This window comes from Hetaerina americana, unplaced genomic scaffold, assembly GCF_022747635.1.
Source record: "Hetaerina americana unplaced genomic scaffold, ioHetAmer1.1.p SCAF_7, whole genome shotgun sequence".
Taxonomy (NCBI): Eukaryota; Metazoa; Arthropoda; class Insecta; order Odonata; family Calopterygidae; genus Hetaerina; species Hetaerina americana.
The window spans coordinates 76,322,841-76,337,496 of NW_027287316.1; the positions used below are offsets into that span (position 1 = coordinate 76,322,841).

Consider the following 14,656-nt stretch of genomic DNA (forward strand, 5'->3'; position numbering starts at 1 on the left):
TATTAAGTGAGGTAATCCCATGCTTAGAAGTGAGAGGATGTGCTTTCCTTCTGGATTGCATTATACACCATGGCACTGGTTCATTTAACTCGATTTTCATAATTTTAATTTTAGGTTTTCAGACTGGAAGATCATCTTCAGATGTACACTCTGCATGGCCACTGTGGACCAATCACTGCTTTATTTATCGATAAAATGTGCCCCCTCCTCTCTGGCAGTGGTAGTCAAGATGGAATGCTCTGTGTTTGGGACTTGGTTACAGGTTCGTCTGATGATATTTTATATTAAGTTAGTTTAGTGTAGAGCAGATAATGCAATCTGTTTCTTCATGATTCTTCCTTCGTTGTAAAACCATGTATTCTCATCTAGATTTGTTGATATTATAAATATCAGTTGAATTCTGAGTGATGATTGTGTTAAGTGATATGACATTGGTTACATTTTGTTTTCCAGGTGCATGCATGTACAGCATACAGGCTCACGATGGTAGCATATGTGCCCTCAGCTATTCGGCTTCTTATGTAATTAGTCTTGGAACAGATGAGAGACTGTGTGTCTGGGAGCGATTCCAGGGCCATCTTCTCAACACCATACAAGTGGTATGTATTTTTCATGTTCTCTTCTTATTGAAAAAAGGCCATTTTATTTTCAATTTTTTGTGTAGTGAAAATGTGTTCAGTGATTAATGGAGGATGATACTCCTCTGTATGATATAAAATCAGGATGTTTTCAAAATAACACTATTTTGCTGAAGATACAGAGGAAAAAATGCATCAAAAAGGCTTGAAGTGATATTTTGAAAATCCATCAAGAGTTCTGTTGATTGCAACAAAGTATTAGTTTGACAATATTTGATATTGTGTTTTTGATTGAATAAATGGATGTAGAAAGTGTACTGAGCTAAAGAATGTGAGATCTTGTAACATGTACCACGGTAAATTACGAGGGTCATCCGGAAAGTAGTACCCGTTCGTGAAATAAAGACACAAAAGTAAATATTAACAAACATAAAAAATTTTATTTGAAAGAGGATACTTTAAACTACTTCTCAACATAATCTCCAAGCAAATTAAGGCATTTGTCATAACGTGTGACAAGTTTCTGTATTCCTGCTGCATAGTCCTTCGCCGCCAGCTCATTGAGATACGCGAGGGACCCATCTTGCACAAATTTTTGCATAATGCAGATGGTGTTTAACAATTTCATGAACAATTGTTCGAGAAACATTGGGAAAATGCTCACAGATGTCATCAATTGTGACGCGCCGATCGTTCCTCACGAATTCGTCAACTGAGCTCACCAGTTGGTCTGTAATGACAGACGGTCTCCCCGAACGCTCATCGTCGTGTGTGTTCCCCCTCCCCATGTTGAAGTTGCGACACCACCGCCGAACAGACGACTCGTCCATTACATTGTCTCCATACACCTCCTTTAATTGGCGATGAATATCACATGGGCGAACGTTTCTTGCATTGAGGAATTTAATCACTGCCCTCACTTCACAACTGGCGGCGTTCTCAATTTTTTTAAACATTGTAAACAATCACAGAAACAACACAGGCAATGCTAGCGTCACGCAACTTGGCTCAGAGAAGGCAGACAAGCCACTGAAGCTATCTGACCTCGTCCAGCAGCTACTCGCGTCGTCAGCACTTCATGCGGCACGAACGGGTACTACTTTCCGGATGACCCTCGTATTATAGGTGGAGTAGTTCCAGTATTTGGCCTGTATTTTAGAGGAAAAGGGAATAGAAGTTGGGCATTTAGGAGAAGAATTACATCTGAAAAAGAAATAATTGCAAGAAGAAAGGGATTAAAAATGGGTACATTTGAGTAATGGTATGAGAAAAGGATTGATGTATTTAATGTGGAGCATAGTGCTTCGTGGATGTGAGACCTGGTCTTTGATGCAAGAGAATGAGGATAGATTGGAGAATTCTTAGATGTGATTGCATGAGAGATTGGAGGAAATGAGTGGAAAAGAAAGAAAGACAAATGCTAAGAATTTAAAGTGGGTGAGCAGTTAGAGGAAGTCAGGGGGGGGGGGGAGACCTAAAAAAGGCAGATTGTTTGGAGGGAATGAATAACTGATCGTAGCACTTTTCCACTTGATAAAATTTTTTATGATACGACTGGGTTTTGATGTATTACATAATCATGAGGACCTGATGATGATGTAATACTACAAAACCCAGTTGTAAAATAAAAAAATTTTATCAAGTGGAAAAGTGCTATGATCAGTTATTCATAATGTTCGACTTCCACCTCATCACGCCTGAAGCAGCTCAATTTGTGTGGAGGGAATATTGAAAGAGAGTGGTTAGTTGAAATTCATGATGGAGGGAGAATGTTGTGCAAGCAGGGTAGATTAAGAAAGAGTGTTGGCACTTAAGATAACATTTAGACTGACAGAAGTTAGAAAGAAATGACAGAAAAAAAAGGAAGTTTCCAAGATACATGGAAATCTAACTTTAAAATAGTTTGAATAGCCTTATGGATCGAAGATAGTATTTAGGAGTAATGTAAGGGATTGCGACAGTGTGGTAGCTAATGTGCTGGTTTCCCATCCAGAGGGCCTTGGTTCAAATCCTGGAGGTGGCAGATATTTTTCAGCAGTATCTGGATCCTTACTTGAGGTGCTTTGTGGATAGGATGCCATTTGTCAAATGGGATGTTTAAGCTGCAGACCTCTTGGTGCCTTTTGTTAAAAGTAGGCTAATGCCGGCTCCGGGTTTCTCTCCACCCTTCATCCTTTCCTGTCTATCCCTAATGGCATAAATGACCTTAGCTGTCGGTGGTCTCTCCTAAAACTACTACTACTTAGGAGTAATGTGGTGTATAGTGTAAAGTCCATAAAATACATGCCTTAATCCTCTGGAATACTGCTATTAATGACACAATTGTAAGTGGGGCAATTATGATGGAAGCCCCCATAATGCAGATGCAAATAGAAGATGATTAGGCAAAGGCAGGAAAGATGGTTGCAGAGCATTTTGATTGGTGATGGAATCTCAAAGACTGATAGAGGGGAGAATGTTTGGTAAATGAGGAAGGGACTGTTTTTGTTCGGTGGAGCTTGGTGTCGGAGATAGGTGGATAGGATTAGAAAATCATAACATAGGATAGGAATAAATTGAGTAGCTTCAGGCGTGATGTGGTGGAAGTCGAACATAATGAATAACTGATTGAAGCACTTTTCCAATTGATTAAATTTTTTTTATATTTACGACCGGGTTTCGATGTATTATATCATCATCAGGTGACATTACATCATCTTGACCTGATGATGATGTAATACATCGAAACCCGGTCGTAAATATAAAAAAATTTATCAAGTGGAAAAGTGCTTCAATCAGTTATTCAATAGGGTAGGAATGTTGAATGGGATGAAGAGGGGAGGGATATATGTAGAATTGAAGAGGGATTTACTGTAGTGTTGAATGTCAGGTTGTGTGTCGTTAGGATGGGCAGAGAAATGTATAGTTGTACCATTGTGTCCATCCAAAATCTACCTTAAACAATGGAATACCGATAAAAACAATAATTACACAGTAGACAAGGGACATGATAGTTTTGGAAAGGCTCATTGAAAGCTTTTTAATCAATAACACATCAGTTGGAATTTTTAGTAGCGTATTTTTTATTATTTCAGGATTTTCTGTGGATTTATGTAAATGAAGGCTGGAGAATGAATGTTATAACACTTAATAGGTATTAATTTGAAAATAGATTTTGGCTATTTAAATTCTTGGGGAATTATTCTAAAATATGTCATTATTTATTTCATGTAATAGAAAGTCATTCATGGTTTGATTGATAGTTTTACTCTTTATCAATGATCCTTTCATTCTCTCCTAGAGATTTATATTTTGCTTCATATTTCATTTCAGTCTCACACCTATTGTTCCAGCATGGTGATGCTCACCCACAATCTTCTGATCACGAGTAAACAGGTAAATAATTTCTTCACATAAACTTTAATGCTTTTTATATCAACAGGAAATTGTGAAAATGTAAGAATAGTAAAAGAAATCCATTCAAATACCTGGGATTTTAGAAATTTAGATAGTAAAATTTATTGTGAAATGAGCTACTATTTGACAATTGAATAAGGTTACATGCTTGAATTCAGTCTTGAAATAACTTTGACTACACTGTGTTTCTAAAAAATGGCATGTGCATTTTTACAAGAGAACTAGCTTGTGGCTGATGAATTTTACATTATTTTTAACTATTTCAAGCAAAAAAATGTAACTGTGAAAAAAATTATAACATTCCTTGTCAATTTTTTATTGATTAAAATATGTAGTTTTTTTTATCACTTGTCACATTTGCAAAAGTTCAGCCCAAGAACTTGGTTTTCTCAATTTATTCCTGATATTTACGTCCAAAAATATAAATTCACATCTGATCCAGCTGGAAGACACTACAGGAGCAATGATTTTTTTCACTGTTAGATTTCTTCTATGGGCGTATCACTTCCTTTGTCAATGCTTTTTTTGTAACAAAAATGTTACATCATGAATGATAATGTATCAATTACTCTGAGGATCGATTCATAGCAGCTTTCCATACTATTCTGTTCCATGTCCATCTCCTCTTTCCCTAATCAGCATATTGAATCAACATTTTCCAATGCTTGCGTCTCATAGTTGTTTGTTGATCCTCCTCAGTGATTTTTTCCTTCTTATGTTTCCTTCTGTGTTGCTATGGAGTTAACCATTATGTCCCTAAATTTTTTTCACAAATAAAATATATTGAGTGGGTTTCGTGACCCACTTGGAATTTCTTCCACTTTAGCATCGAGAAAGATTTTTTCACACTGATTGGTGGTCATCATTACACAAATTTTTTTGTTTGTTTTTCGCAACAGGGCTCATTGGTGGTGTGGGATGTGCGGACAGGGGACCCCGTGAGAATTGTCAGACTCGGAAACTGCGACTCGTGTATATTTGTGAAGCAGATTCTTTTACTGAGGGATGGAGGAGCTGGGGGTTGGGGCGGAGAGGCCCTGTGTGATTACGGTAATCAACTACGCATCGTCCGCTTCCCGATGGCATCGACGGAGAAAACAGATTGAGAGATCAATACACTCCTACCTTCACCAGTGGGGTGCGCAAGGGAATAAAGAGAAGCTGAATTCCTTTCCAGGCAGTGAGTGCATGGACACCAAAAGACTAATTTGAGTTGTTGGAGGAGGATTAGCAAGTTGTGTGCTTGCTTGGAGGTGCCGCTCTCCCCACCTGGTTGGTTTTATCAGTGCTTCGTTTGTGTGTAGTGCCCTTACTTAATGCCGTGTCAGATGATCGAATGTGGATAATGGATGAAGACCTCTGCTTATCAAATGTGTTGGGCTGGATGGGAGGTTATCCCCAGAGATAGTTTTCCCCACTTTCTGAGCCTTTTTCTGCTCTTCCTCAAATCGAGCAGTGACTATCAGGGGCTGCCAAAGTGGGCTAAAATTTCATTGGCATTTAAAGCTTCAATGGATGGCATCAGCGTGGACTCGGAAGAAGAACGAGAGACAGTCGGTATTTACTATTTCGTGTGTTTTTATGTGAAGGATGCAGAAATGATTCTTCATCGTTTGTGTTGTATAGGATGGTGAGCAGTGCTAATCCCAAACCAATCTGCCAATGCTTTCATTAGTTAGAATTCATGAAGATTAAAATTAACTTACAACGAGGTCATAAAAGTGAAAATACTTCCTTTGCAGAGTCCAAGCCAAAAAAAAAAAATAAAATACAGCTATCCTGAATGCGGGGTGCACAAAGGGAGGAAGAATACATTTCTTTGTAGTGTATGTTAGGACAAAGCCATTTTGAATGAGATATTTATCATATCTAATTCATCTCATTTTAATGCAGGAATTATTTATTGAATGTACCAATTATATCGATTTTCATGCATCATTTTTATCGTGTTGCTGGCATACTTTCTTCACCTTTGCCTCTTTGCGTCTTAATGAGTGGATATTATTTCTTTGAATGCGAACATTTTGATTTTGTACTAAAAAATAAAGAGGGTTGAATGGAATTATAAATAGGTCACCCAGTTTAGATGAACAAGACTCAAGTGTGTGTGTGTGTGGGTGTGTATGGTTGTGATTGGAAGTTTAGTGAACTGGTGCATTTGGTTTTGATAGGTATGACTCTGGTCGAAATGAATGGGTATCCAAAATATTTGTTCAAAGTCTTGAAATTTAAAAAGAAAATGAGTTGCGTGTAATTCTCTCTCGTTAATGGTGCCTTAAATGTCCACTTGGCATTAATGGATGGAGGACTTCATTTGGTCTGTTGGTTTGAGATGGATGAAAGGCTGTCATATTAAGCCAGTGTGTTTCTGCTTGCTTCTCGTGTATCTGTGTGGAAATTTTTATCTTTTGGACTTTTCAGAAGAGAAAGATCGTGAAAATCTAGGGAAATTTGGACTAAATTTTGCCAGTACCTGTTCACCCACAAAATGGAAATTGTGTATTTTTCATAGTGTGATTGTCTGCCATGTTTGTTGTTAATCATTTGGTTAAGAGTCGTGTGTGTGTGTGTGTGTGTTTTGTGTGAATGGAAAATAGTCACTATATTTTATTCAGAGTGAGGAAGAATATTTTCTGCCTGCTAATTTTATAGCTTCATTGCACATGTAAAGGAAATGGAGAGATGCGTATATATCTGCAAATGGTAGTTCATAGATGGAAATGACTTTTGAGGCCTTTTTCATGTACACAGTTCTTCCACGTTTAATCAAGTGGAAGCTTATAATGCTATGCATGACTCATCACTTCGAATAGTAAACTATTTTTAACCGACTTCATCCTTTTGAAAGTACAACTCTTGCTAAACATTTCATATAAGTCATCCATTTTTTTGTAGGGTAGTGAATGGAAGTACATTTTTTTACTGAAGGGTTGAAAGTTTTATATTTAAATTGTTCTAAAATATTCCTTTGACTCGGAATAAAACATTTGTGGAAAATATTTTTACTGAAAATGGAACACCAAATTGGTTTTATTGATTTACTTATTAAGTTGTTTTCATTAAAATTGTTGGAATTAATACTTTTGAGAGATATTGTACTTGATGTTGTCATCCCCCAGAGCACCTTATCATCTTATGTTTCCTTGTTCTTTACCCACCGAGTTTCTTCAAAAAACTGATGTGGATTTGGATGAAGAAAAATTGCTGTGACTTGGAAAAGTCTAATTGCAGAAAAAATTACAAAATCGTTATTTGGTACCATTATCCTTCTCCATAAGGGAAGTACTCAACCCTACCAATTGATTCACTGTTATGATTTAGTATTAAAATCAAAATTTGATATTTAGGCTAAGTGAATATTTGAATATCCACTTTGGCTCTAATTGGCAGGAAAATATGAATGCTATATTTGGCATTCAATCGATTACCAAAATTTTCAAGTAATTAATGTGAAAATAATCATTGAAGGACTGTGGCCATCACGCTGATCAACCAGGCCCAGTTCATGGAAGTTTCAATTAAACTCTCGAACTATTTTTAAAATATACCCTAGTCTGTGTCACAGTAAATGCATATTTTTAATTGTTCCCTTGATGCCAAAATTATTTTTTACTAATTCGATAAAATAATAGAAAAGACATTTCACAACCCAACCAGTGTTGCTGGCCAGAAAGCCGAATTAATTTGATTTTCAAAGCAGGAGTTAACATTCTAGATTTATTTTTTCGTTTTAATGGTAAACCTCATCCTCAATAATAATAAAATTGACGGGAAATATAGAAATCTCCTAAGGTATCGAAACAATAACTACTTGTAAAAAATATGCTTCACGTCATCGTTGCTATCGGATATCTCCTACTAAATGTGGATTAATTTGAAAGTTTTCATCGATATATTTCACGGTTTAATTGACGAAGACAAGGCAAAATTTCGTTTATAATAGTTCGTATATGATACCCAAGTGCCTGCTTACAAACAAGAGAATTAAATTCCAATTTGATTGATAATGGATGGTTTAACATTCTTCCTGCATAATTAGCGAAATCCGATTACTTGTCGCTGAGAGTTTGAATCGGTTAAAAAAAAAAAAATATGTTCAATCAGTTTAAAAAAGTACCCTTTTCGAAGGGAAGACTAAATATTTAATAATCAAAGGAGGGATTTTAGATACGAGAAACATATGTAAATAATTTGTATTTCAGATGTATGTATTTCCTTAAAAGTTCTAAATACGATTCCACTTTAAGAAATAGAAATGAAACGGCCTTATGATTTTCGGAAGAGTATTTCTCAATAAGTACTACGAATGAACAAATTGAATTGTGCGGACAAATGAATGTAGAAAACCAACGGCGTAATGCGCCGAGTTCTAACGTACCCGAGTTTGATCTGTGAGACAATATTGTCAAATTCTAGCTTTTTATTGTATTTGAACTCTGTATTTCTGACGAAATTGCTCGCCGTTTGTTGTATTAGTCATTTATTTCGTCAATCAGGGAGTACTACGGCTGGGGTGACTTTTTATTTTGTCATTTTCGAAATTCATATCGTGACATGCATATTGTGGCTGGAGTATGAAGGTGCAATGCACCTCATTTATTATTTTTACATTAAACGAGGAAAATGGCCCTAAACAAATAACATCACATATCATCGGGAAGTAGCAGCATTCACAGGTATGTCTAATGTCCCATACAAATTAATTTTCTTTATCTATGCATGAAAAAGTCATCCAGTAACATTCGACCAAATGTTGGCGATATCAAATATGGCGGTGAAAAGTTCCAAACGTTAATAATATTAATTATTTTACTATTGCACCTTCATATACTTTATATGCAACGTTCACTAGTTGCGTAAAATTAAAAAGTCACAATTCCCTTTATTATTACCGAGTCGTCAGATTCCTTGCTAATTTGATTAATGTGTATTTTAAGTACAAAAGAACGAAATATTAAGAATTATTTATGTCAGTGGCGTAGTGATACATAGGTAAATATCGTCCAGCAAAAATTATTGCGTTTCAGCGACCTCATCACAGCTCTTTCTTTGTCCTACTATTGCCTCATTTTCTATGAATAACGGTCGTCTCATTCTCTTTTGAAATCCTTAGCACCTAGTTTAAATTGGGAAATGTGCTCATATTAATTTTTAAATGATCAATCAAATTAAAATATATTAAGTTCGAACTAAAATTCAAATATGTTCCATTGCATTACCGTTTTTTTAGAAAATATTTATTGGCAACTTTCAAACTGTCGAAGGGCTAATCGTCTGACTTGGTTGAATTAGTTGAAATGAATCAATTAGATGAAGTTGAATAATTGTTCATTCACCCCAGTTCATTTTTATTTGTAACCATTTGTTTCTGTACGATTAAAAATATGATTACCCAAATTGTAGTTCCGTAAAATGAAGATACTCCGTGAATTTCGAACACTTGCGCTTAAAGCTCACATTTCGTTCTTGACGAAGTGCAGCACAATTTTTGATGGAAAATTTTGCTGTGTAGTTGCTTCGTAGTCGTTTAACCAGTTACTTTGGATGTTACCGTTTATAGCAATTCTAAAATTCCAAGTCTCTATGACAGAACGACGATTGTAGTATTGAAGGGGAGGAGAGGTACGATTTTGCAGTTAGGAATGAATTCATGTATCTTCACGGGCGAGTTGGAGGTATGATCTTAGGAGGACTTGGTCCAACTGATCCACCCGGTAAAATTATTATTTTTATCCGGTGGACTTTACATCACACCTTACCGAGTGATTAACGTTGCACCTGTCCTCGCGGGCATCTCGAATCACTTGGACACATGACACACTCGCAATTCTAACCTGGTGAAATATAATTCCTGCTCTGGTATTGATGTCGTGCTGTTTATTTTACTGCAAATATTGTATAATTAGATATTTTTATCGATATAGTTCTTTACGCTGTCATCTTATATCAATCGCTTCTCTTTCCATGCTTGGCCATTATTTCTAGTTCTTATCATAATTTGCATTCACTTCTTATCCTAGCAGCCAAAACGAGGGCGTATGTTGGGGGCGGGGGGTCAACGACAATCAGTCATTTGAATATTAGGTAATTGTTTACACTCCGCAGAATTATTATTTCGGATAGAATCGTAGAGCGAAACGTTTTCCATTGTTGCCACGTATTGTGCGAGGGAGAAAGGATTCTTTGGATCGGCCAGTAAAATAATCCTCTCCTTGTCAGTGTTACTCACACCATTGACATTTATCTAGTAAAACAATCATGAACGCAATAATCAACCCGAAGATCGGTTTGTTAGGTGATGGTAATGTTTACCCAATGCTAAAGTTACCAACGGCGTTTGAAATTCATTCTTCAGGGGCTGGGGAACTATTTCCTTTCCCTGTGCCGGTTACGGTTTCCCAGGTAGCTCTGGTACCCGAAAAATCACACAGCTAGGTGAAGCTAATGGTGCCAAGAGAGGCTTGCCTGGAATTCGAATCCGTGCCCTCCAGCCAGTAGCCCAATACTCTACCCCTGGACTACCGCGAGTAATCTCATTTAGGCATCTACCCTTATTATTTGCTGAGGCTCATAATCCAGGACATCCAATTATATTGTAACACTTAAGGTTCATTCTCAAGAATCTTTCACGAAAATAAATGCATCTCATAATGAAATTAAATGAAATTATTGACTTTGTAATTCCACCAACTTTAATAATACATATACTTCAATAAATTCATTTCAGTATGCTATGCGAATTCCTTAAAGTTACGCCGGAGACAAGAATTGTAAATGCATCTGTCCAATGTAGAAATCAATTCCTTATTGCACAGTGTCCCTTTTGCTCACCCAAAATTCGAAACGTCCGACCAATGCGAAATGATATCTCTCCCTGACTTTTTCATTCGAATATGTTTCCTTTAATGAACCCAAGTTTCTTTGATTCAGTTCCAAGGATGTTCCTAACATTATTTTATCAATTGGTCCGATACTAGTGTGCGAAGTTCATTCTTCATTTTGGTTAATTTTCCGTTATTTTCCTAATATGTGCTTCGGAACGCTCTCAATTACCTTTCCTCTTCGTCTCATGCGTGATTTCCGTTCACTTTTCTCATCACCCATTCCTAGAAGGACGTCTACGTCGCTATGACAATCCTGTTATAACGGAAAGATAAGGTTAGATACGGCGGAAGTACCTAGTTTACCTTACGGATCCTAGATGTCACCTGCCGACTCCCATGCGATCTTTCCATTTAATTTCCATCCCTTGCTTGTAGCAAAGAAATCTTCGAAGAAGAATTTTCGGCTTCAAATTTATATTAATCCTTGGGAACTAATTGCAGGAGCTGAGGTAAAACTTTTATTAATCGATTTTTATTAATTAATATCTTGAAGATTATTAGATTAACGCATTGCATAAGGGTTTATAGACATTTAAATATGCATTGAAAGGAAATTGAGTGATCTTGGCCGTGTTTATAGCTTTGACCTTGGACAGTCAGTTTTGTGGAGAGGGCCTCCTAGGGTCCGGCAAACTGCTTTGTGGTGTGTCAACTGTTCCTTTCGTGCTACAGGCCCTCCCCCGAACGTTATTACTGGCTTACACGAAGGCTTAATGTCGCTTTCGTATGCTAGGATAAAGGGAATAGATACAACGACACCAACTTATTCAATTAACTTTTCCAGATCATATACGCCGCTTTTCATTTGGTGATGGAAGTCATTACTAGAAGCCCAAATAATGAGACGGATCACGTTCTCAACAGAAGTGTTGATCAATTTGTCTTGGCTTGTTTTGAAAGATATATATATATATATATATATATATATATATATATATATATATATATATATATATATATATATATATACATACAATAATTAGAACAGGGTTTCCGAGTTCATTTTGCTGGCTAATTTTGATGATATCTTATTTATTTAAAGATCCTCTAGGGATCAATCGCTTCCCTATTCCCATTGCCGATTTTTGGCCAAAAAATATTCAAAGATAAAAACGTAATCAAAAACCTGTTGAATTTTAAAAAATATAATTTAACATAATTCGAATATAGAAGATATGTGTGGAATAATTAAAACAGCATGGGTCCATATATCCGTTTAAAACAATGAGCTACTAAAAAAAGCCATTATTCTGCACCAGCCCAACAGATCGTAATTGTTTCACTTGACGCCTTAGTTGCATAATACAGGCCTGTATTGGCCCTAAAACGTCAACTTATTTGTAAAGATTTCGATTCTGGAATTTTTAATTATTAATATAAACCACGAGGTGCCTTATGTTAAACATTTGTATTTAAAAAAATCAAATCTCGGAATACTTGGATTTTTTTCTCGTCTATTTTATTGCCATTTTTTTAAATTTTGAAGCTCCGTTGGTGCATTACGACCCAACTCTATAATGCAACTGGACTTGCAGTTTGGGAACCGTCAGATTACCATCAAGCATGAAATTGGTTCTTTTAGAGAACAAGGCACCACGGGGGCCACCGACTGCGCTTACTGCCTTTCGCGGAGGCAACTTTCGGAACGAAAGAAATTCGTTGTGCGATCATTTTCATATCCAACCTCTGTCCCACGGATGGTACGAGATGCTTTGTCGGGGTGGTGCTGTCGCACCCTCTCGACACCACGGAGGATATCACCACCTTCGCTCATACTTATTAGGGCTATATAAAACTCTTGATAACGGAGTTCACTTTTCGGCACTGGTCAACTTCTCCATTCCGGGATCTTGGGAATGCCGAAAAGGGAAGGAAATCGGTGGGCACTTGGGAAGGGGGGGGGTTTAGGGAGGGAAGGGGTAAATTTGGACTGGTCGAAATGATTCCTTTGAAGTAATTAAGGTATGATGTCAGATCCGGTGAGAAAAACTCGAATCGGAAAACTTTGATTCAAACCCATCGAAATATCACAACGTTACCTAATTTTATAGGTAAGTAAGGAAGTATTGTAATCTTGGATTTCAATCATTAATTGGAGCATTGTAGAATTAGTGTGATAGGTGGAGAACCAATAATACTGAAAACAAAGGTGGTGAGAAACACGCGAAATCGGAAGGGAAAGATATAAATGAAAGTTGGGAGACAAACTAGGGCAGAAAAAAACTAACCTAATCGGGAAGTAGGAGCAGAGTGGTGGGGTACATTTAAAGTAGAATTGCGTTGGGGGAAGAAGCGTTGACAAAGGTGGGAGTTGATAACGGGCATCCTAATTAGAGGTGTAAATAAAACATAGTTTTCGATGGCTTAAAAACGTGGTCGAAGGGGCAGGAGGATAAGCGTGGATTGGAGACCTTTGAAATGTGTCTGTGGAGAAGAATTGAAAACATAAAGTGGACGGAAAATAAGAACACACGATCAAATTTTAGGCTTGGTAGGAAAAGAGAGAGTGCTGTTGGGAGAAACTCGAAGAAGGCAGAATACAAGTGGATACAAAAGATACTGGTAGACAATGGGATGCTGGAGATGATAATAGAGGGGAGAGTGATTGGCAGGTGAGGTGGGCGAGGGAAAAGAATGGGGCATTATGGATGGATTATCAAGGGGGGTAGAAAATATACGGAACTTAAGATTGAGATATTGTAATATGCAGCATGAGGGTTTAATGATTTTTGCATCATGTAACTAAGGGCTTTAAAGTAGTGTCTTGTGCCAGGGTCCATAAACAACCTACCCTGAGCCATTGGACTAGTGCTAATGACCTAATTTTAAGCAAGGTATCGGAAATGGTCCTGGATAGAATATAATTTTTAGCAAACAACCCTAGGTATCGCGATTTTCGTGTGCCCGTTCCTTGTTCTTTGACTTCAGACGTGGGATTAGATTTCCCTATAACTCAACTCTCATGTTTTGATATTTGTTCTGGTTTAAATTTGAACATTTGGCGTTGAACTGAATTAAAGTAATAGGAGCTATCTTCCCCCTAATTTGCTCACAACATCAATAATGCTGTAAGGGCTCATCCGAATCATTTAGGGTCGTAGGTATACTTGACTCTCTTTGGTTGCACAACTCTTGAGGTCGCGGATAATTAAGCGTCCGGCTATTCGAAGCGTGACGTCGACGGTTATCGGGTAAGCCTTGGTTTTGGCATCCGGATACCCGCCATATACGGATAATGCGAATATCTGGATAGAAGACGGGTAGCACAGTTCTTTATGAGAGAACGTGCTCCACTTCCATTAAATTGTTTGCATTGCCATAATTAAAGGACAGTCTAACATCTATGAGTTTACCATTAATATTTTGTGACTCAGCTACTTCTCTCGCGGCGCAGGTTGACGCATACAGAATGTGCGCGGAGGGGTTTCGTCCCACTTCGAAGAAAGGAAAGGAAAAAAATGATGTAAAAGTCGAAGAGGAAAAAACTTGAAAAAAAACGACTAAATAATATAATTTTTAGTACTGTGCTGTAATGTTTCCCTAAACATTCTCTCTCTTTCCTTCCGAGGGTAACTATTTTTTGCTCAGCTGTCCAAAGAAAGGTGTTATTTGGGTGATCTCTTGACTTAAGAGTTGATTGCGATCGTTAATTATAAGTTGAAAAGGATCATCAATACCCATAATTTCGAGATTATATTTCGGTGATTTTATCCATCTGCAAAAATAGTGTGATATTTGATGTGTGATGAAAACCATGAAAAAGGCTGATGCCCAGTATTAATCCCAATTGTGTGCGAA

The 14,656-nt window shown here is 37.1% G+C and overlaps 1 protein-coding gene across 1 annotated transcript in view; it reads left to right on the plus strand.

Annotated features, from left to right (window-relative positions):
• Window positions 1-7,103, plus strand: part of SCAP (SREBP cleavage activating protein) — a gene marked incomplete at its 5' end in the record, with an annotated part of 69,718 nt that extends 62,615 nt beyond the window's left edge. The window contains 4 exons of the mRNA XM_071595759.1: window positions 115-262; window positions 454-599; window positions 3,891-3,953; window positions 4,874-7,103. Coding sequence (XP_071451860.1) covers window positions 115-262; window positions 454-599; window positions 3,891-3,953; window positions 4,874-5,080 — 564 coding nt within the window. The remainder of the gene's footprint in view (window positions 1-114; window positions 263-453; window positions 600-3,890; window positions 3,954-4,873) is intronic.
• Window positions 7,104-14,656: the final 7,553 nt, after the last annotated feature.